Source organism: Aythya marila, assembly GCF_965140915.1.
Source record: "Aythya marila genome assembly, chromosome: 8".
Classification (NCBI taxonomy): domain Eukaryota; kingdom Metazoa; phylum Chordata; class Aves; order Anseriformes; family Anatidae; genus Aythya; species Aythya marila.
The window spans coordinates 6,734,667-6,755,781 of NC_139049.1; the positions used below are offsets into that span (position 1 = coordinate 6,734,667).

General features: G+C 38.2%; 1 protein-coding gene across 6 annotated transcripts in view; it reads right to left on the minus strand.

Moving 5' to 3' along the window:
• NR5A2 (nuclear receptor subfamily 5 group A member 2) overlaps positions 1-21,115 on the minus strand; it is an 89,476-nt gene that overhangs the window by 22,701 nt on the left and 45,660 nt on the right. For all 6 annotated transcript variants that reach the window (XM_082765936.1, XM_082765939.1, XM_082765938.1 and 3 more), the window contains 2 exons: positions 16,022-16,141; positions 3,528-3,675 (listed from right to left, as the gene is read on the minus strand). In XM_082765936.1, coding sequence (XP_082622062.1) covers positions 3,528-3,675; positions 16,022-16,141 — 268 coding nt within the window. The remainder of the gene's footprint in view (positions 1-3,527; positions 3,676-16,021; positions 16,142-21,115) is intronic.

Below are 21,115 nucleotides of genomic sequence, written 5' to 3' on the forward strand. Positions count from 1 at the left end.
ACAAGTGTGATGGACTTGTTCCTCTCCAGGGACTGGCAGTGACTGGGCTAATAGCATGAAGAACCACTGATGGACAGATGGACAGTCACTGAAGTATGAGGATCCATTGGCTTGAAAGGAATTTTTTTTAATGCACAGAGAAGTAAGAACTGCCTGGCTATAAAGTGTTTTATTTTATAACTGATGGAAGAAATGTAAGCTACCTAATTCTAGATATATTAATTCTTGATAGGGCTACACCAAGGAGATGCTACACTATCTAAAAAAATAGTTACCAAAATAGTCTGGCTTCTTGAATGATAACTGAGTCAACTTTGGCAAGGTTGTTCAGTAGGGACAGATAGCTGGAGAAAGGAACAGAGCCCCAGTGCCTGCATGTACCACTCACTGGAGTGGCTGCAGAGAGTTGTGTGCTGCTGGCTACAAAGGTTACAATAAACATGCACCTGTCTAAGCTTCAATAGCATCTTCTTTCATGCTACTAGCAATCCAAAGAAGTTTTTCTTCTTTAAACCCTTTGGAAACTCTGACAAGTAAACAATGAACAATTTAAAAACTAGCATGCAAGACTGATATGATTTAATTATGTTTTCAAAACTTATTGTGTGCGATGGGGTTAGAACATTATTTTACTGATATTTTACTAAGCTAATCACTGCTGAAATGTTAGAAAAAAAGACAGAGACAATGTTATTTGCCCTCAAGGAGATTGCTATCCTGTGAAAATACAGACAATACGGTACAGCCAGGAATAACAAACAGCTTTAGGAGGCAGCTTCATAACTGTTTGGTTAAAAAACAAACAAACACAACCAACTACAAACAACAACAACAACAAAAAAAACAACAGCTTCTTCTCAGTAAATTAATTCTGTGGATTATTGACTTTGTGTTGCCACACAAACAATAGTATAAGCCTTTACTGGATTGTTTAACACTGTGGGAGGGCATCCTTAGAAATGAAAAAAGCTGGTATGTCTTGAAGTGCTTCTTATTACATTAAATATTGCAGAGACAGATTTTCAACAAGAGTCTGCTCAGATTTTTGAAATATTTTTTGATTAATAATATGTTTTCAATGCTAAGACCAGTTTTCTGTTGAGATGCCTAAGAGACAAAGGTACGTGTCAAATGCACCTTGATACTTAGGTACAATAATCGCTCCCAATTATTTCAGCAGAATTTGATGCTTAACTAGTTTTGACAGTCCTGCTGAATGCCTACCAGCATTGTTAGGCACTTCAATGTCTTAAAAAAACTGACTCAATCAACTTCAGTCAGACCATTCATTATTTTGGGCACAAACTTAAGTACTACTTAGCTGGAAAAGGTATCTATGTTTTTCATTTGAGTTCTGTCTTCATTCTCATTAAATATTTGCCTTAGTTCTTTGGGTCAGGTGACAGTATCTTTATATTTTACTCTTTGCAGAAAACATCTAGCTTGGACTTTTAGCAAATCAAGTTATGCAGTATGTTAAATAGTGAATTAACAGTTTCAAAGGTACAGACACTTTCTTTGCTACATCATTTCTATATGTAAGTAATACGACTATAAGGCTCCCATTAGGAGCAGAATTAGCTCTGTAGCTAATATAGTAGCGTAAATGAGAGAAAAACTGGATAACTCGACTTTATACACCTGCAAGGTATGCTAGGTATTTATACTCATCTGCTTTTGCAGTTGAGTATGCTGCCTTGCAGAATTAGGAAAGCTGAAGGTGTAAGAATGATTCCTATATCAATGCAAAGTACTTGAGGAGCTGACAAAAGTGATCACACAAAAAGACCACCTAAATGTGAGCATTTTCCAAATGTACTTCTTTTATTCAGCTAATTTAAAGTACCACTGAACTGAGATGAATTCTCTAAATATTTTATTAGAGAAAAGCTACAGGCTCTTCAGAAATTTCTGTACCACTGTCTAATGACTGTAAAATGTACTTATTAGGAATTAGGAAATCTGAATTCTTGTTGTTCATCAGATTAAATAATAAACCATAATTTTCATTAATAGAAAGCTTGCTTTTCCATCTCTGAATCTGACATGGAAAGAGACAAAGTCTTGAATATAAAATATTAATAGCTTCCAAGCAAATCCATCATCTCTTTTCCTAGGAATCAGAATGTACATAATTCATAACAATTGTTAACTAATTCTTTTTTTTTTTTCTATATGTTCTACATCCTATACCTCTGAAGTATTGATTTTTTTATCGTCATGTTTAAAGAGAACTTCATCTAAAATCTTCCAAAACAGGTACGAACTCTATAAACACCACATGGAAGGGCATATTTCAGAGAGTAATTGAGACTTTACAGTGTATCCAAAACATCTTGCTCCTTTTCATTTAAATGCAATTGTGTTATAATAATTTATCTGTAAAATTCTATTTCCTTTACATAAGATTTTTAAACAAATTATAATTAAAGAAAAATATTACTAAATGTCACCACTTTTGATATTTCTTTCTTTGTTATACTTGGCTCAACTTTTCACTCTCTTCATAGACAAAATAACTTTTGAGTAAAACTAGAATTTTGCCTGTGGAGGGATCTATATATGTCTGGATCTGACCTTATTTTTTAAGATCTCTCCTTTCTACTTCCTTAAAGTAAAGAAGAAAATCACTTGGTCAATGTTTATTTAGACCAGTTCTATTAAGTCAACAAAATGCAAACTTGAAACGGAAGACAGGAAGAAAAGTATTTTCCTATGAAGTCAACAGAAATCCATCTCCCTAAGTCCTCTTTTATTTATTTATTTATTTATTTATTTATTTATTTATTTATTGTTATTATTATTATTATAATTTTTTATTCCTGGTATTGGTGATATTTTGTGGCTGATTCATTGCAGGGCACTGGTTTAACTAATTTGTCTTGCATAGGTATCTTTACCTTTCTGTGTCCTCTCTGCTAATACAAAACAGTCTTCACTTTAAAGGTTATTTCCTTGCTAGATTTGCCATAAAGCTATTATCATTAATCTACACTTTAAGAGATCCTTTCACTTTTTACAAACTATGAGTTGCATTCCTGATTTATGTGTTAGGACGTGACAGCCATATGCAAACAAGACTGTTTATACTTACCATAAATGCCCTTAAAAAAGAGGGTTATTTCAACCATATCTCCACACCATCTGCTTTACATAACCACATTCAATATCATAAAAAATATACCAATCTGTATTTTCCTCTGTCCTTTAGAATTTATAATAGAATTTTATTCTTGTTCTGGAATATTCATAAAGTACATACAGTAAGCTTGTAATACTCTAGTAAATTCCTTATATTTTAGGAATCAGTTGCATAGAAATCCACTTTTAATTCTCCTACATAATTTTTCTTTGTGAAGTGATAATTAAAAGAAAAGAATCTTCAGTTTACTCTGAACCTCATAAAATATATTTAAAGTCTCATTCACTTTTTGGGAAAAAAATAATAAAACAAAACTATTTTTAGTATTTTAAGTGGGAAAAACAACAGTGTTAATTAAGGAATACGAAGAGTAAAATTTACCTACCTAAACTAAACAGCACCAGAAATTTGAGACATACAAATTCTCGTAGATCAAACTGTAGGGAACGAAGCTTTGCTACTAGTTCTTGTGCATGGCTCATAAGGTTGTTGAGGGTGGCTCCAGCTTGCGACGCTATTACGGAATAATCCACCTGTAAAAGAGAATTATATTTCTGTCTGTACCCACAGAACCACTTTAGAATGTTTCAAGCAATCACATGTAACCAGGATGCTCCTGGATAAAAGAATCACTCTCAATTTAATGATGTTATCGAGTCAGGATGATTTTATATACAAACCTATTTTAGCACAACAGTATATATTGGAAGTATTATTAAACCATATATCTTAATGGTATGTCACATCACTGTGAATGCCGGTTTGTCTGTATTAGCTTTTTTTAGAGGCTTTATATATGACTACTGCTTATGACACTGGTAGCTGTGCCCCTTATCAGTTTGTTTTATACACTCGGTGTCTCTTGTTCTCATTGCAGTTGTACAATCCTGTGGAGAGAGACTGATTGAAGGGAGCTTTGCGCCTACGCTGGGCATATTAGTCCAGAGGGACATAAAGGTATTCATGGGATACAGTCTGGTGTCCATAACTTGGCCAGAAACATGTATTCAAGCCCAGAAATGTCGGTATATTCCCACAGGAAGCAGAGGCATTGTGAAGGTGGTTTCTTTTCTCCTTAGCCACGCACAGTCCTGGCACTTGCTGGAGCTGGTTCCAAGGGACTTGTTCTGGCAGTTCCTCCTCGGTGAAGGGAGGAGGAGTGGGCAGGTGTGTGGCACAAGCCAACTGCACTGAGATTGTCCCGAGCAGTTACTGCAGCACACAAAGCACCTTCCTCTGGAGCACAGTAAGAAATGTGACTGCTCTGGGAGTCTGCTGCCCTTGTCATGCTGCTCATCCCTTCTCAGGAGAGGCTGACTGGACCACAAGCTGTCCTAAGTGACCCTTGTATGTAGAGGCCCAAGAGAACGCTGGAATATGCCATATTACAAATGGCAACGTTCACAAGCAAGGTATATTTTAAGCCCTTCCTACCTGACATACCCAATGATTACTGTTGTTGAATTCAGGCAACCTCCCTACTGCCTGCACACTAAAATACCTATCTAGAAATGCCAGTGACATTAAGAGGATGTGTTCTTGCAAAAGGACACACCAGCCTCTGCCACTCTGAAGATGGCCACCACCAGCTTCTGCAGGCCTTGTCATGGGATGGTGAGCCCTGAGAGGTGCCCAGGCTCTGCGGCCAGTGGGAAGACCATGATCTGGTGGTGAAGCAGAGCAGGGGATGGGGCATGCAGGGGATGGGGACAGTCACTCTGACACTAGGCCTGAGGTGAGGCTGGAGGCTGTGAGACCACGCAGCCCTGGCAGCGTGGAGTGGATGTTATCTGGCACGTTGTGCTGTCCGAGCAACTGCTTCTGCTGAAGTGCCTTCAGCTCAGCCCTGCTCTCATCCCTCTGCTTTGCAAATGCCACTGTCCTGTGAAAATGGCCCTGGGCATGTTGCTTGCCCTTAAGGTAAGCTGTTCCTGATCAACTGGCTGAGACCTAAACAAGTTATTGATGCATTTTCAAAACATGTAGGTAACTTGCCTGGCTGCTGTAGTATTAGCAGAGCTTCTCTCTTTTAGGGGCCTCCATAGCAACAGGAGAATTGGCAGCCATACTTCACGTAATCACATGCTGAAGCCCGGCTAATGGTAAGTGCACACTTTGGGTTAATGATGTGTTTAAAGGTATTGGTGCACTTATCCAGCCTTTAAGGTCTCCCATAATAAAGTAATTAATATAGAAACAGGTACCACCAGAGGCAACAGAGCAATACTGACAATTTTGTTTTTCCAGGCACTGATCCCTTAAAATTATTTTTTTTTAATAACTGTTAAGGAACATGTATTTTCAAACATGTTTTTCAGTGTTAAAACTATTGAATCGATTTAATTCAAGTATAAATAGTTGGAAAGCAAGAAAAAAAAAAAAAAAAGGAGGACTTTAAACCTGTCAAAATTTCAGCCAGGAAAGATAAGATAGATGATTGAAAGGGACTAAAAATAGCTTCTCCTAGGGATGACCTTAATATAATCAATAGGTTACTGACTTTTAATAAGACATTTTATTTATGTGTACACTTAGCACTCTCAAGACATTGATTGAAGGCAACTGTACAAGAAAAATGAAGTTCCACTTTTTGCATGGATGTTAAGAATAACACTGCTCTAACTCTGCAAAGCATTTAAAGTTATGCTTATGTTTCAATGAAACCAGTGGATTATGGTTAAGTATCTTGCGAGATAGGTTTTATTGCTGTCTGTCACACCTGGGAAAACTGAAGTAGTGAAATTAAATTGCTTATTCAGGGCCAAAGAAATCTGTAACAAAAGATTAGGATCTCGCCTTTGGAAATCCCAGCCAAACTGTCTTTCATAAACTGCTTTCTAGTTCATCTGTTGGTTCCACCCCCCCTATTTCTTTATATATAAGGATATGTACTTATATAAATAAGAAAAAAAAAGGTAGTAACATGCCCTTAAATGCTCTTTATTTGCAGAGCAGTTTAATATGGTGACATGATTCACCTACTTCCTATTGAGAAACTGGTCACATACAAATATCAACTCATTCTCAGCTTAATTTCCCTTTTGTAATTTTAATGCTTTGTTATGTGTGTGTGGGGAAAGCTCAAAATCCCTCACTGAGGTTCCAGTTTGCAGGGGAAATATGCCTTCCTCTTCATAATAAGAAGTTAAGATGTCTGGATGTCAAGAATATCAGTGGCCTTAGTGCAGCGATTATGCCTTAATGGAAAAACCCAGTAGATGTCTGGATCTCCCACCATCCCTCTACTGGAAAGCTCTCAGGCAACCTGCTACTCTTTCAGGTGCATTTAATATTTGCAGCACCAGCAAATTTGTCTGGGAGGCAAGTCCTCATCTGCCACTCACCAAGAGCAGGCTGTATTAAATTTTTATATTTATTGACATTTCATTACCATAATTGACTGCAGTTGGTTCTCTAGTAGAAGGCACAGGGCTGCCTCCTAAGCAGGAGAATTGGTCCCTTGAGTAGGATTTGCAATTAAAAACAATGCAGAATGGATTTTTTTTTATTGTGTAAATATGATGAGTTGAATTTTCAGCTTTAACTAGAGAATACTGGGTGTGCAGAAGGCTTTTTTCAAGAGTGAGCAAAATTATGAGTCAGTGGAAAGACGACCCCCAAAGGTGTCAATCAGTTTATACAAAATCAACTGTGCATGAAAAAGCCCCCGTTAATGTCTATTCTGAAAAAGTGGTCACATTAAAGAGTATGCTGTCCTGCTTGCTTGGTCCTGTATGCAGAAACTGATACTAAAAGGTGTACTAATTCCTTCACCATCCAACTCATGATTAAAAATGCTTTTAGCAGTAAAAGATTAAAAGAGCCTAGGTCTCGAGCAAAATGCTGACTTACAAACTAAAATCGTAGCATTTCACATTGCATCACAAATTTAATTCGGTAAACTCAAATCCATACATGAAAATAAAAAAAGCTTCCCAATTAATAGCATTGTACAGTAAGGTTGGTTTTGGTATTAAGGATGGTGGCATGTTGACTGATATTTTTGAAAATAGATGCTTTAGTACACTTTTCCCGTTACCTATTTCAGAAGTAAAATAATGGGCATGAAGTTACGGCTGCACAGTTGAAGGTGTCAATTCCTTGCAAACCAGTATTCGGTGCTATCTTGCATGATGACTGTAGTAATGATGAAGAAGTAATGGTAGGGGCTTAATTGGGTTAGCTTGGTACGAAAGCGATGCCGACAGAACAGCACTGCATAATTTATGCTGCCACTTGTTCTTGCCATTCTGGTGCTTAAACGTGCTTGTTTAAGCTTAGCGTGGGTATCACTATATATGCAGTACTGCAGGCTGTGCTGTAGTACCATTTGCTAACTGAAGTGCCTAAATTTAAAACTAGATACTAGAAACTTTCACTCTGCTGCCACCTAACATTGTGCTTCAAGTCCTCATGGCTCCATTTTCCACTAGTTCTTGGGGTGCTGAACTGACTCTAGGCATGGCCGGGACTATTCAGGTCATGACACCGTTTCCAGCTCACGCTACAACTCTTTTTAGATTTATGGACTAAATTGCTTTCATCTACCTAAGGCATCAAAAATACCAGAGTGGGAATTTTTCAGCGGGCCACTGACTGGAGCAGTCAACTGAGATGAGGGAAGTCTGAGTTCAAATCTCCAGTCCAAAGAGTGTGTGAAATAAATCAGACTATAGCCTGGCAGTTAATAAATTACTTATAGCCTAGTCATCTCTTTGAAAGTTAGAAATAGCAGGTGTCCTCAGGTAAATCTCACGCATCCTGTGGATGTGTTCTGATCATGAGTATTGGGCAGAAAGGCAGGGACCTTGGAGAGGAAGGATTTGCTTAGTATTTAACTCTAGGAGAGAACTTTCAGCTGTGAATTGCAAGTAGAAAAATTGCAAATAGAAAAACTTAGCTCCTTTGGACAGACAGCATTCATGTACTTCTCAGCATTTCTGATGGCTACCTCTTACAGTTACCCCCTAGTTTGCTGGCCTTCCCTGCTCCCTTTGTTGCAAAGGTAAGGGATGAGTGGATGAGGCTGCAGGCTCTGAAAGAAGGCAGGGGAATACAGAGGCACTAGCAGCAAAGGAAAAAAAAAAAAAAGAAAAGCTGATAGTATTAGTAAGAAGGTCATAACTTAAATGTGACTTCAGGGAGACATGGCAACGATGACTATTTTTTTCTAAATCCATTTCTTGATACAGTTGAAAGTGACTTAAAAGTCCAAATCCCTTTAATGATGGTGAAAGCTAGTTAGGCCAGTGCAAAGCATTTATGAGAATTCTGTTTTAAAACAATATATTGTAGTAAAGTACCTGGAGTTCAGTAGCATTTGGAAAGTCAGCTATAAAAAAAATAATTCTCAGCTGATAAGCAGAGCAGTAAGAGATGGAAGTGACTAATTCTGTAGATTTTGTTCTCACATCAAGGTCCAATTTAACATAGTGAGGTATTGTTTGAGGCAGAACAAAAGACAAGGCTTTTTTACAACATGAAACTACACCCTGGGCTAAATAAATGGTGAGGTTGAAGGCCAGAAATGCAGGGAGCACTTGTACTTTTTGGTTTTGCAAATGATTTGTCATAGTAATGAATGGGTCTTGAAGCCAAATCCCTGGTTTCACTGGGCTCAGATGGCTCTGGTGGAGTCAGGTGGTGGCTTCTGGCATAAAGTCCTTGTCTCTCTGCCCACAAAACCAAGCCTAAAGTATAATGGTGGAATCAGGTTCCTTTCTTCCTTCTAAAATTAAATTGTATTTGATTTCTAGGATACGACAGTGGAGTCATATGTCCTATGGAAAAGTTGTGTTGAACTGAATCCCTTGTCAGTGTTTCAGCAAGCTTGCAACAGTGTACAGACTGTAGTATTAGCATGCTTTTACTTGCTAATAGCTGTTATCAGGTACTTGATCTACCGGAATGACACTACTGTGAGCCAGAACCATTTGTAAGTTAGATCACTGCATGGTTGGGGCACGGAGACGAGAGGCAGAGGACGTCTGGGTGCAGCAAAGCAACCGTCCTTTTTCTGCTCTGCTCCATGCAACTCTGGCCAGCACAGGCTGCTGCAGGCTGTGGGGGGCTCTGCCAATGCTCCCATCCTCGGATGAAAAACTGTGATAGCCTGGGGACTCACCCTCAACAGTCTGTCCTGTGCTTGAAGTCCTGACCCAGATGGAAGCCTGAGAGTTGGCTCTAGTGGCTACATGTCTGGGTCAGCATTTGTCCCAGAAGAAAACGTTGCGCACAATAAATAGCGAGCAAGTTAATTTACTATCACAACCATAATTACTCTTCTACTGTTTCATGAGGTAGGAGAGAATATATATTTTACTCGCAAGGATGGTGGTTATTAAATTCATTTTGATCTTTCCATATGATTAATAATTTCATTTAAAACATTTAAAACAATGTTCATATTATATTTCAAAGCAAATGAATGTGGAAAAAACACTTTGGAGAAATGCCTACGTACAAAAATTGAGGAGGACTGAGCACAGACAAAATCAGCAGATGCTTATATCGGTTTTGGATATATTAATTAAAATTGTGATGACTTATACAGTGTAAGGTGCTTGTCATTTTAACATGATACACAATAATAGAAGATAATGAATTAAGCTGCCAGTGGACCTTTCCCCTAGGATGATGATATTGTGCTTGCTAATTAGCTATAATATGCAAATAGTAGCACTCTAAAGTACTGCATTTATTTTATCTAACTTAGTTTCAAAAACACTTGTATGTCAAGACTGGATTATGTGCCCTGTAGTTGATCATATACAGATTAATTTATAGTAGATATATTTATGTTATAAAATGCATGATGATAAAATAGTTAAGTTTCATTTAGAGTGCTGTTTTAACCAGTAGCGTTAATTTTCTACGCTATTAATGATGACAGCCAGGTTCTTCAAATTATTAGTATGCTGATGTTAAAATAACATACAGAATGTAACTAAGCTAGAGCACAATAGAATACATTTCTTTCCTTATGCATTGCAATGCACTTTGTTTCTTAGAGAAGATACATGTATGATATGCAATCATTGCTGAATATGAATATCCATAAGCCTCATCAGAAGACAGACCGTCACTGAATTTTTTTGCAAATATTTAGGCCTAATATTTTGCAAATATTAGCACTTAGGACTGTGCTAATTCAGTTTGTTTCTTCAGGGGCTTTTTAGCTCAGTTAAGTTCATTTTCCCTTTTCATATATGTATTCCTATATAAGCCTCTGCTCTACTACATTAAATTATTCCCCATCAGTAAGACTGGATACGTTTACTTTGGATCCCATCAGTGTAAGTACTCCAATAGGCTACAGTTGTTTGGGATGGACTGATGTATTGCTTTTTTCATTGAACTGAGACTCTGAACAATTTTTCTCCTGATGGACAATCTTGAAATCAAATGTGGAATTTCATATTAATTTATATGGAGAAATAGGTTCAGTAGTATGGGACTTGTATGAAGGACCAGCAGCCTTGCAGACTCCAGCCAAATAGATTTTGTTCTCTTTATGAGAGCAGTATGTACAGAATACAAAAGATTTTTTTTTTCTTATGAATGTGACAAAGTTAGCATGTGGGAAATTGAATGGTTTTGGCATGCAGGGAATCATGTTGGGTGCTCTCTTCATGATGGTGTTACTGGAATTGGAATTTTAGACTTAAAAACACAATGTGATGATGGGTTCATGACAATATAGCAAAGCAAATGTGAATTGGGACCAGGTTATTCACAGGTGTGGCCATAGTTAGTCAAAAGAAAGGTTCAAAGTTTAGTGTATCTTTGGATACACCTGAATTGGACACTTTTTAAAGATTGGATTCTGATCCACTTTACTTAGTTTAATTGAGAACATCTAGTTCAGCCCCCCAAAACAGCTAGCATAACATCTTCATAAGATGTTGAGACACTTCTAACATCCACCATAACCTTGTTTTCTTTTCCATTAGGCGGAAAGCACTAGAGTGAGAAACCGTACAAGCCTGGATATGAGAGAACAAGTACTACACTGAACAGCAGAATGATGATTGCTTGACCACGTGCAATCAAATTGTGGCTTGACCACCTTCAATCGAATTCCATGTATGCAAGAACTTGTAGATTTGGCTCCCAAATACCAATATCATTTTTATTTTTTTGCCAACTACAACTATGATTGCAATCACAAACCTAATGGAAAAAATTATACGTATGTACACACATACATATGCATGTGTGCGTATATATATCTAATAAAAATGAGTAGTTCCCGAGAATATATGAAGTAATTGCTTTGTATTACCTATCCATTAGCTTCTTATACCCATGACTAGTATATGTATTTTTATTCATTTCATAGGATGACCAAAATACTGTGTTTCCTTATCTACTTTTTCGCCAGTTCCTTTCTCCTGTCCTTCTGAGACACTCCTTCCTCTAACACTCTTGTAACTTTGTACAACATTGATACTTCTGCAGGGGTGATCCTTCTTTGTGATACAGTCATCTGCAGACTGCAGTTTGAAAGTAAAGCTGCTTCCTGAAAACCTTTTCAGCAGCAAAGCCGTAAGTCACTGAACTTGCAAGTTGGTCCCTAAGACAAGCAGATTCTCTGAAGGCCTCAGCAAATACAACTACACCAGGATACTAGAAACCTTCTCTGCAAGTGGGTAAGTCTAACAAAGATGACATTACCACAGAAAATTCCTCAGGGAAAGCCCCTACATGATGCATCAACACCTTTCAATAAGGTACAGTTGAAAGAGCTACAAAAGGTTCAAGTCACAAATTTCTTAATTGAAATTAAGTTATGATTTGCTTTAAAACACAACACTGTTGAGATCTTGGTTATCCCTCGTGTTCTTCTCTGCTGCTACTCTTAGAATACAAATCTAGGTGGAAAGATATATTTGTGTGATTGCCCGTCAATCAGTAGTTTGAACAATCTCAAAAAATCTCAGATGGTGGCACATTTTTAGACTGCCTTTTTAATCAGAAAGATTTTGACCAAACTCAACAGACAGAAAATTTGGCAATGAGTGCTGTAGGTGTGAACAAAATAAGCAGCTTGTCTGGGCAACTGAACCTACAATTCAGGTGTTGTTTGTTGACTACTGCTTGAAAATGCATGAACAGTGAGTGATAATCTGTACAGAGCTTTAGTATGTACCCTGTGTGTGCTGGATCTTGAAAGTTGGCTGTGTATTGTTGGTGCAGAAGATACAAAAGGAAAGTGCTCAAGCTGGAGGAATTAAATTTCTATAATTAGAAATTGTCTGTTAAAATTACATGCCACGTGGCAAGCCTATGGAACTTGGCATGTGGAGAGCATATTGGCAATGATTTACAATTAACTTCCATGTTGCAAATCACTCCTTAGCTGTTTTCTGTTATGAAATTTGGAGAGTTGTAAAATGCATTTGTGCTACTTTATTTCCTTTTGAAATGGTAATTACTACTGCTGAGGGGCAGTACTTAGTGCAGAAAATGAAGTGCGCAGCATAGGGAGGAACTTGTTTCTGAGGAATTGCTGAGAAATTGTAATGATATGAAAAAAGAGCTTTCCTGAAACACATACACACAAAAGAGCTTCATTTATGAAACTCCAACCAAATAAATAACAAAATAAAGTAAAACACAGTCTTTTTGTGCAAGGGACAGTATTCACTTCTTTGTTGCTGACTGCACTTTTTTCCCATCAAAGTGGGAACAGTGGATTGACACAGGGAAAAACTCATAAGCCAATGGCTTGAGGGAAATGCAGATGTATGGTAATGTGATAAGAATGCCCTCGAGTAACAGGTTTGAGCCAATGTGTTCGAAAATTATGAGTGTGCTTCTAACTACTAGCCCATTTTAGATACCTATGATAGAACAGAAAATGGTATGGCCCTGGAGAGCTACATGAAGTTTGACTTTTATATCAGAGGAGCAGAGGCTGTGCACTCTGAGTGGAGAGAACAGGTATGTTCTAATTAAGTGGCAGTAAGCTCCCCCTTACAGCTTCCCCTTTGATTGTGATTGTAAAAAGGACTGTGTTTATGAGTAGCTTTTATGGAAGGATGTATTAAGGAAAGCAAGGAATAAGGCTTCTGAGGTCTTAAATTTGGTAACTTGTGACAATAATCATGATCTCTCAGGTAATAAAGTAGGCTATCTAGCTCTAGTCCTCAGTTTAAAGTTAATATCTTTGAAAGCAAGGTGATTGACTGTAATTTTGCTCAGTGCTTTGCTGGTAGCAGTAAATAAAAACATATACAGCATTTTTCATCAGAAGTGTTGGAGTGCTTTCCACACCTTAATCAATTAATTTTTATGAGATGGTGGCATGATTATTTCCCTTTCCCTACTGGGGGAACTGAAAAGATCAGGGCATCCACCAGCAAGTATGCAGCATTTAGTACAGTGGCAAATATTGATAATGCCTTAGTCTAGAACTGTGGCTTTCCAGAATTATTTTATAGCTACATAGCTGAGACAAACAGTCATAATTCCCCTTTCATAAATATATTTGAGCCAGACTTTAGTCTCAGAAAGACAACAGACTAAGTTGATGCTGCTAGGGTGGTCCATCCTGATAGGAAAAGGAGCAGCTGTACTGGATCAGATAGGCGAAACAAGTAACTCATGATTGAGCTGCAGTGCAAAAAAGTAAAAGCAGGAAATGGCTCAGAACAAGAAACTGTCCAGGTACTCAGGGATGATGTTAAAATAGCGAGTGTTCAGCTAGAGTTGAGACTTGCAAGGATGTCAAGTAACTAGTTATAGGATGAGCCAGAAAAATGTGGGACTGCTGCTGGACGTGGCTGGTGACTTAGTACCAGCAAACGCAGCCCAGTTTGAGGTACTCAGCACCTTCTTTGCTAACAAGGTCTCCTAGACCTCTGTGCTTTGCAGCAGAGCTCTGGGAGGAGGAGAGGAGCCAGCAGCAGGCATAAGCTGAAAAAACTTGCAGTCAATACGGAAGGGAACTGGCTGTAGTGTTCTGGTAATACTCTCCCTGTTCTCCAAGCAGCCTAAGTGTGAAGCAGCAGGTGATGGGTACTCTGTGGGTGCTTGCACCAGCTTCAAATGACAAATGTTGACATAGAAAAGCCAAACTGGGTTGAAAGAGGGATGTATTAAACCTACTTGATAAAGCTGGGGCAAAAATGGACGCAACCAGTTCAGTTTAGCCAGGTTTTAATTTAGTTGGAAATATACAAGATCCAAAACCAGCTGATGATCTGTAAGCAGTGCATTTAATTAGCATCCTGTTGTCCAACAGTGATGAAATGCTCTGCTTTGCCATGAGAACATGTACAGCTGTTTTTTTCTACAAGTAAAGATAAAAGTGGCTAATCCAGCTGAGAACTATTACTGTGGAAAAATGGGGACAGTGGCTAAAACTTGAAGGTATTTATATATCTCTAACAATTTCAGTGGCACCTAGACACTTGCTATCTTAAAAACCTAGCTAATTACATAACAAATGAGACATTAATTTGACAGTTTTCTCAGGGAGAGAAAGCTGTCTATCTACTCATGCCTTTAAAAACAAGCACCTTTTGTGGTAAATAAAATTGTTGCCAGTACAATCGTCATCGTTTTGCAGATGATGAAATGGAAATGGAATCAATAGTTTTCTCAGTAGCACTGATATACATCAGGAGTGATACAACTAATTTTTTTCTCATATAATGAGAGAGTACAACTTCATCTCACATAGGTTAGGGACTTCACACAAAAGTGCAGGAGTCGTTCTGTAGATAGAATTTGAATTTTCCTATTTTTCTTGGACAAGTGGATAATTTTTCCCTTCTATTGTACACCTTTTAATCACAAATGCAAACAATTGTTTCTCCTCATTTTCTGATTCTTATAAACTCTTCTTAGCATTAAAAACTGGCTAGACTTTTAGAATTGTGACTAAAGCTGTAAACAGATTCTGGAGCATGCTGACACAAATGATGCATCTGTAGTTAGGAAAAGGAACTCTTTCCCATGTGTATAAATCAAGACAGTTCAATTTGTAGCTGCTTAAATACCAGTGGACCATCATTTGTTTTCACTTTGAATCAGGAACATAATGTACAGATGCACTTTGTTTTTCTTTGATACTGATTTTTTTTTTTTCCTGTTGAGGCCAGAATAAGAATTCTGGGAATAAGGTTCTTTATGTCCTTTGTGCTTTGGGAAGTATGGGTGAGTCAAAACTTCTACTTTCTTTGGGTTTTCTCTGAGTTTTCCTAATATTTGCCACATTACTGCTCTTGCATTTTGGATAATCTCAACATCTGATGCCTGAGGAAAATTAGCCACTGAAAAGCTGTGCAGAAACTGCAGGGTACATAGCCTGAGACAGCTCCTGAGACAATACCTGCATTTATATCTTACGGACTGAATAATATTCCTGGGATTAATGTCTCAACTCCCCAGTACTTCACATGTGCATATTTGTCTAAAAGCAAGATATTTTTGAGGCAGTAGCTGCAGGTTATCTAGGATTCTCACCCAGCTAGTGATTCTTTTGAGTAAACCATAATTATGATGGGAAAATAAAATAAATTACTTAGACCTACAGTGTAGGGTTTTGGATGTCTGTTGTTGTTGCTGTCAGAAACAAGCCATTTTAGCTCCAAAGAAATACAACTTCTTGAGAGACATTTCTCATCTGCTGTTTTTCAATCACTGAAGTATACAAGTATATTTGAAAAGCAAAGTTCTTATGATTATATCTGCTTTTACAAGTTTAGCTGTAATCAACAGACTAGGAACAGAGTGCACAAGTCATTTTATCTACATTATTTGTGGAGAATCTCTGAGAACACAGAAGTGCTTCTGACCTAGTTAAACTCCTGCTATTTTGAAAATGATTATTAAAAAGCCATCAATACTTCTCTGAGCCCACATACTCACTTGTTGCCCGGTAACCAGAAGGATGGAGCCTTCTTTCCCATGTACCACTTGCCGGTAAATGTGATCTAGAATTAAGAGTTCACTCCAGCAGTTCTGTAGCAACTTCATTTGGTCATCAACCTGTAAAGCAAACATGAACATTAATGGCGTTACGCTGGGAGTTATGTTTTACATCACACTGTGGAGTCACTAATGGACACTGGCTAACATGCCACTTCCTTCAGGCATCACGTGAACAGAAATGCTGTCAAAAGTTATTTGTCCACAAAACTGCTATTCTCAGCTGAACAAATAGGGCATTGCTGAAAACAGTATCTGTAAGATATATAGAAGATTTGCAGTTGATTACAGGAAGTTGATTCTAGGAAATCAGAACTATGGCAACGTTAAGCAAAGTAATACTAGTATTATAAGGTAATTACGAAACACTCATAGCAACAGGACATTATTTTTAGCCAAAAGCAAAAATAGCAGAAACAATGCTAACGTGAACTTTCCCGTACTCCCCATCCTTGAATCTCAGCTTTTGGAAAACAGAAGAATCTGCAGGTTCAAGAGCACTATTGCTGCAACAGGCCCAAGTCAGAAGTAGGCTCCTTGCAAAGGAAAAAGTGAAGAGGTGGTAAACATTGTCTCTAAGAATGATTGTGTTACTATGGAGAAAGAAGAAAACAGACACAAGGTGGGTATCTTCAGGTGTCACCAGCAGGGCAAGAAAGGCATGTACATAAGGCAGTAAGAGACTTATCACTGACTGCATTTGGCAATAGCAGGAATGTTCTGGGCACTCAGCACAAGCAGCCTACATTAAGGTTTTGGTGTGTTGGTATTTGAGATGTGCACATTACAGGATAACAAGGTGTCTCACTAAACTGATGGCAATTGCAACTGGACTGCATTCAGTTTTATTCACTTTATCCATGGAAAAATTATGAAAATTTGCAGTGACATGGGGAAAAAATGCACAAATTAGTGGAAGGACTTTGAATTTAAGTCATGGTAAACATCAATATCCTCTGCATCTGTTCTTACTGAACTTACTGATTTCTTTCCTAAAAAAAATGAAGTCTTTGACTTCAGACAGTCCTGGGAGAGTTAAGGGGTGCGTACATTAGCCTCGCTACAATTAATTGCGTGGTGTGGATGTGGTAATAGTATGTATACAGTTCAAAGAACTCTAAAAGCCTTCGTATATAGCAAATGCTGAACGGATTCAAAATTATATAAAATAGGAGAAATAAAAAATAAATTAACAAGGAGAATATTTTTAGAGGGCAGCTGCATAAAATTTCCCAGACAGAACTATTAAAATATTATTTGAGGAGTTCTAATTTGGATTGGTTTAGAACTTCATTTGATGATGGATGGGAAGCTGCATTTTTAGGAGCAATCTTGCATGAGCTTAAATAAATAATGCAATAGGTATTTTCAAGTGTTATCATCATTCATCCAATGATTTTTTTGAGCTTTATCCTTTCCAGCTTGTTTTCTTGTTGTGTGGTAGAAAAAGAAGTAACTTTTGTTACTGATGGATTTTCCAAGTGTCATCTATGAAAGCTGCCTGGTATTTTCTCCCTGTTTCCAGTCACCTGCCGTATGGCTCAGACTTCATCTTAGACGTCCAATTCTTTCTTTGACTCCCTTATTTTCCTTAACTTCTCTGCATCACAATCTTCTCCCAACTCTTCTTGTCCCAGTTTCTCCCCTTAGGTATCTGTATTAAATTATTCCTTCTCACTGGACTGTGCAAAGAAATTAAATCAGGATAGAAAGGGAGCGGGCCACTGTAAAGCCAGTGCAGGAGTACCTGTGTACAGCCCTTTCTCCCCCATAGCCTTCACTAGGCCCTACTCCACAGCTGTAACAGGTATCTATGCTGGGAAACATCTCATTCCTTCCACTGCTGGTCTGCCTAGAGGATGGCATTGTTTTGTGGTTTGGATTTTTGTTTGTTTGTTTGCTTGTTGTTGTTTTTGTTGGTTCTTCCAGAAATTAAAAAAAAATAAAATTAAAAAAATATATCCATCATTTCTATATCTAAATGTCTAGATACAGAAATTATATCTAGAAATCATATATCTATGCCAAAATGACATCTTAAGGTTGCAAAATCCACCACTGCAGAATTGTTTAATGCTTGTATTAAGATTGTCTGTTCCATTCCTAATTTGTTTTCCATTTGTCTTTGTTTATTACAGACACAAAAAGGCTGAACTGGTGATGGGTGAAACACTCTCGGTTCTGATAGTTCAAGAGTTTCACATGCTTTGGCTTTGAGGTACTAAGCATAATCTTTTAAAATATCGCCTACAGTTGTAGTTAATACTTGTAAGCTCAGATAACACCTGTAAGCCACATATCCACGGGCAATAGAGGTGGAGGATAGAAAGAGGTGTGGACTCTGTAGATGGATATATTACTAAGTCAGTGCAAAGCTAGTGCTATCACAAACTCAGCCTTGCTCCATCCCTATGCTGTCTGTACCCATGATAATTCATTTCTGTTCAGATCACAGAGCAAGGCTGATTCTGTATTAAAAGATCTCTCTTCCTCTGCCCACAATGTGTATTTGTCTACAAAAACATTTCAGCCAAGTGACTTGTTAGCTCAAGAGAGGGCTATAAATTACAGCAATGAAACACTCCCCCCCAAAATATGGTCCATGTTTAAAATAAGGCATTATTTGAAGGCATTATTTGAAATTTACAGGTTCTAGTACTCTTGCTTTTCCTTTTTTTTTTTTTTTCTCCCTGTGCAACAGTGTTACAAAAATCAAATAAATCATGCCAACATGATAATTTCATCCAAAATTAGCATTTCACACAAAGCTACCACAGCTTACATCTGAACAAAACAAGCTGTGAGACAGTTTAAACGTTCAACATCCATGTTGTAACAACTAATACCTGAATAAGAGGTCAAGCATTTGATTATATTATAAATGACATATTTCTGGCTAACCCATCTGTCTCAGCCACAGGCAGCAACTTTTGAAAACAAACTGCACTTTACAGGTCTGGCTTTCTGAAGGCCCCAACAGCAGCTAGTCTGCAATCAAAGCCTACCTCCCAAGCTTTATCATATCATTACTGAGACAGTGCTGTGAGAACAGTATGAGATGGCAAAATCACACAAAAAAATATGTTTTGCACATAGCCTGTTCCTGCTGTTCTACAAGACTCATAAAACTAGCAACAGCGAACATCTGCCAGTGGTTCACAAAATCTGCTCCCCTGTATTCACTGTAACTTAGCCAGTGAAAGCCTCTAAAATGGGTATCATAAAAAGCAAAATACATATCCAAAACATTGGATTCAGAAAACTATTAGATCCAGCTGCTTTTGCCATTTCAGGAAAGCTGGCAGGGCAGCAGAATGCTTCCCAGTTTTCACTGGGAAGAAACAGAGATGACCTTAAGGAGGGTCATGAATTACTGAAATGGAGGATCAATTACAGCCTACTTCTGAAAGGCATGTAGATGAGGAAAATCACATACCTTAACTCTGCTAACGCCTAGGAAACGGAAAATAGAAAACAATGTAGATCACTGAACAAACACGGTAACATAGCACATCTTACGTTAGAATCAGCTGGCAAACTTTACGAGGTGTGTGACTTCAGCCATAACACAAACACCCTTGTGTTTCCATGGCACATGAGTAACTGTGCATTATCTGGCAAAACAAAAAATCAGCCTTTGGCCATAGCAAGTATGTGCCTTAAACTGATCCTGGGGGCAAAGATGCTGAAATGGTGAGTGAATTCTTAAAAGGAAGGTACTATGCGGAAAATGCACCTTGTGGACTCCAGTCTCGTGTGACACCAGAGCACTCTAGTCCTCCACTAACAAGGTGAGCAGGAGAAAAGGTAAGATTGTGTCGTCATGATAGCTTAGTTTCAGTCTGGGATTTTCCTTTATAATCAACATCATTTTCAATCATGGTAAATATTGAATTAGAAACAAGCCCCAGAGCTTGTACTGGTGGCTAAACTTTGAGGCTTTTCAGCTTGTGGAGATCTTTGAGAGTACCCTTTGTCCCTACTACTGGGAATGATTATAAATAAAAATTGATCATCATATAGCCAACAACTGTCCACTACAAGAATACTCCCCAGATTTGCAGCTGCTCCCTGCCATAACAGACCATTGACACAAGGATAATGTAACCAATGTCTTACCTAAGCAAGCTGTCAGATGAGATACCCATTTGACAACTATCTAGCCTCAAGCAAAAGTGAGAGTGAATACTGTGCCCAGATGGTTAAATTTAGGTCCTGTCTGGTCTGTGGCAATTAAAAGAAGACTCTTATCAGTGGAGACAATATAACTGGAAATTGTTGCTGATGAAATGGTGTATAAGGAAAGATTTGAAGGAAGCTAAAGGGAGAGTGTGTGACTTGAAATAAGGGATCAATTCCAGCACACAGGGTGGCATGAAAGAGTAATAATGTTAGGAGTATGAAAGGAGTAAAGCATTACACTTGTAAAACAGTGGCTGAATAACAAGGGAAGTAAAGAGAGTGCTTAAGAGGAGGTTTTAAAGGAGGGGACAAGGAGGTTGTGTGGTGAGAGAAGACATAAGGGAAGTTGGATGTCAGGTAAAACACTGAAGGTGAAGGTGATGAGATGGGATATTATGCAGGCTTAATGGGATTGTGTGAGAGTAGATGATGCTGCTGGGGTAGAGAAAGAGTAGGTACTTTGTCAGACAAGCGGAGGATGGCAGTTGTCACCAGCAGAGATGAAAATGGACATGTGCATTGACCAGTCTTTTAAGTAGTAGGAATACATGGGTGAAGCAAGGGGTAGCTTTCTCACAGCGTTGTACATGGCAGTAGGTAAATCCTACTTCCTATATGAAAATCCTATTCACTTGTGCTTACAGCAAGGACAAAGAAGCATGTCAGAATTTGGAGTCATTCATAACCTTGTATCTCATGCTGCTTGGCCTACTCGTAGCATATGAGTCATAAGCTCATAAGGAAAGTGTTTCACAAATGGTCGTTGTCGCAACCACCTCTGTGCTGCCTGCCAGCTCCCTTGCTAGCCAGGATCAACTCACGTAACAGCATGGTCTGTTCTGCAAAAAAGGT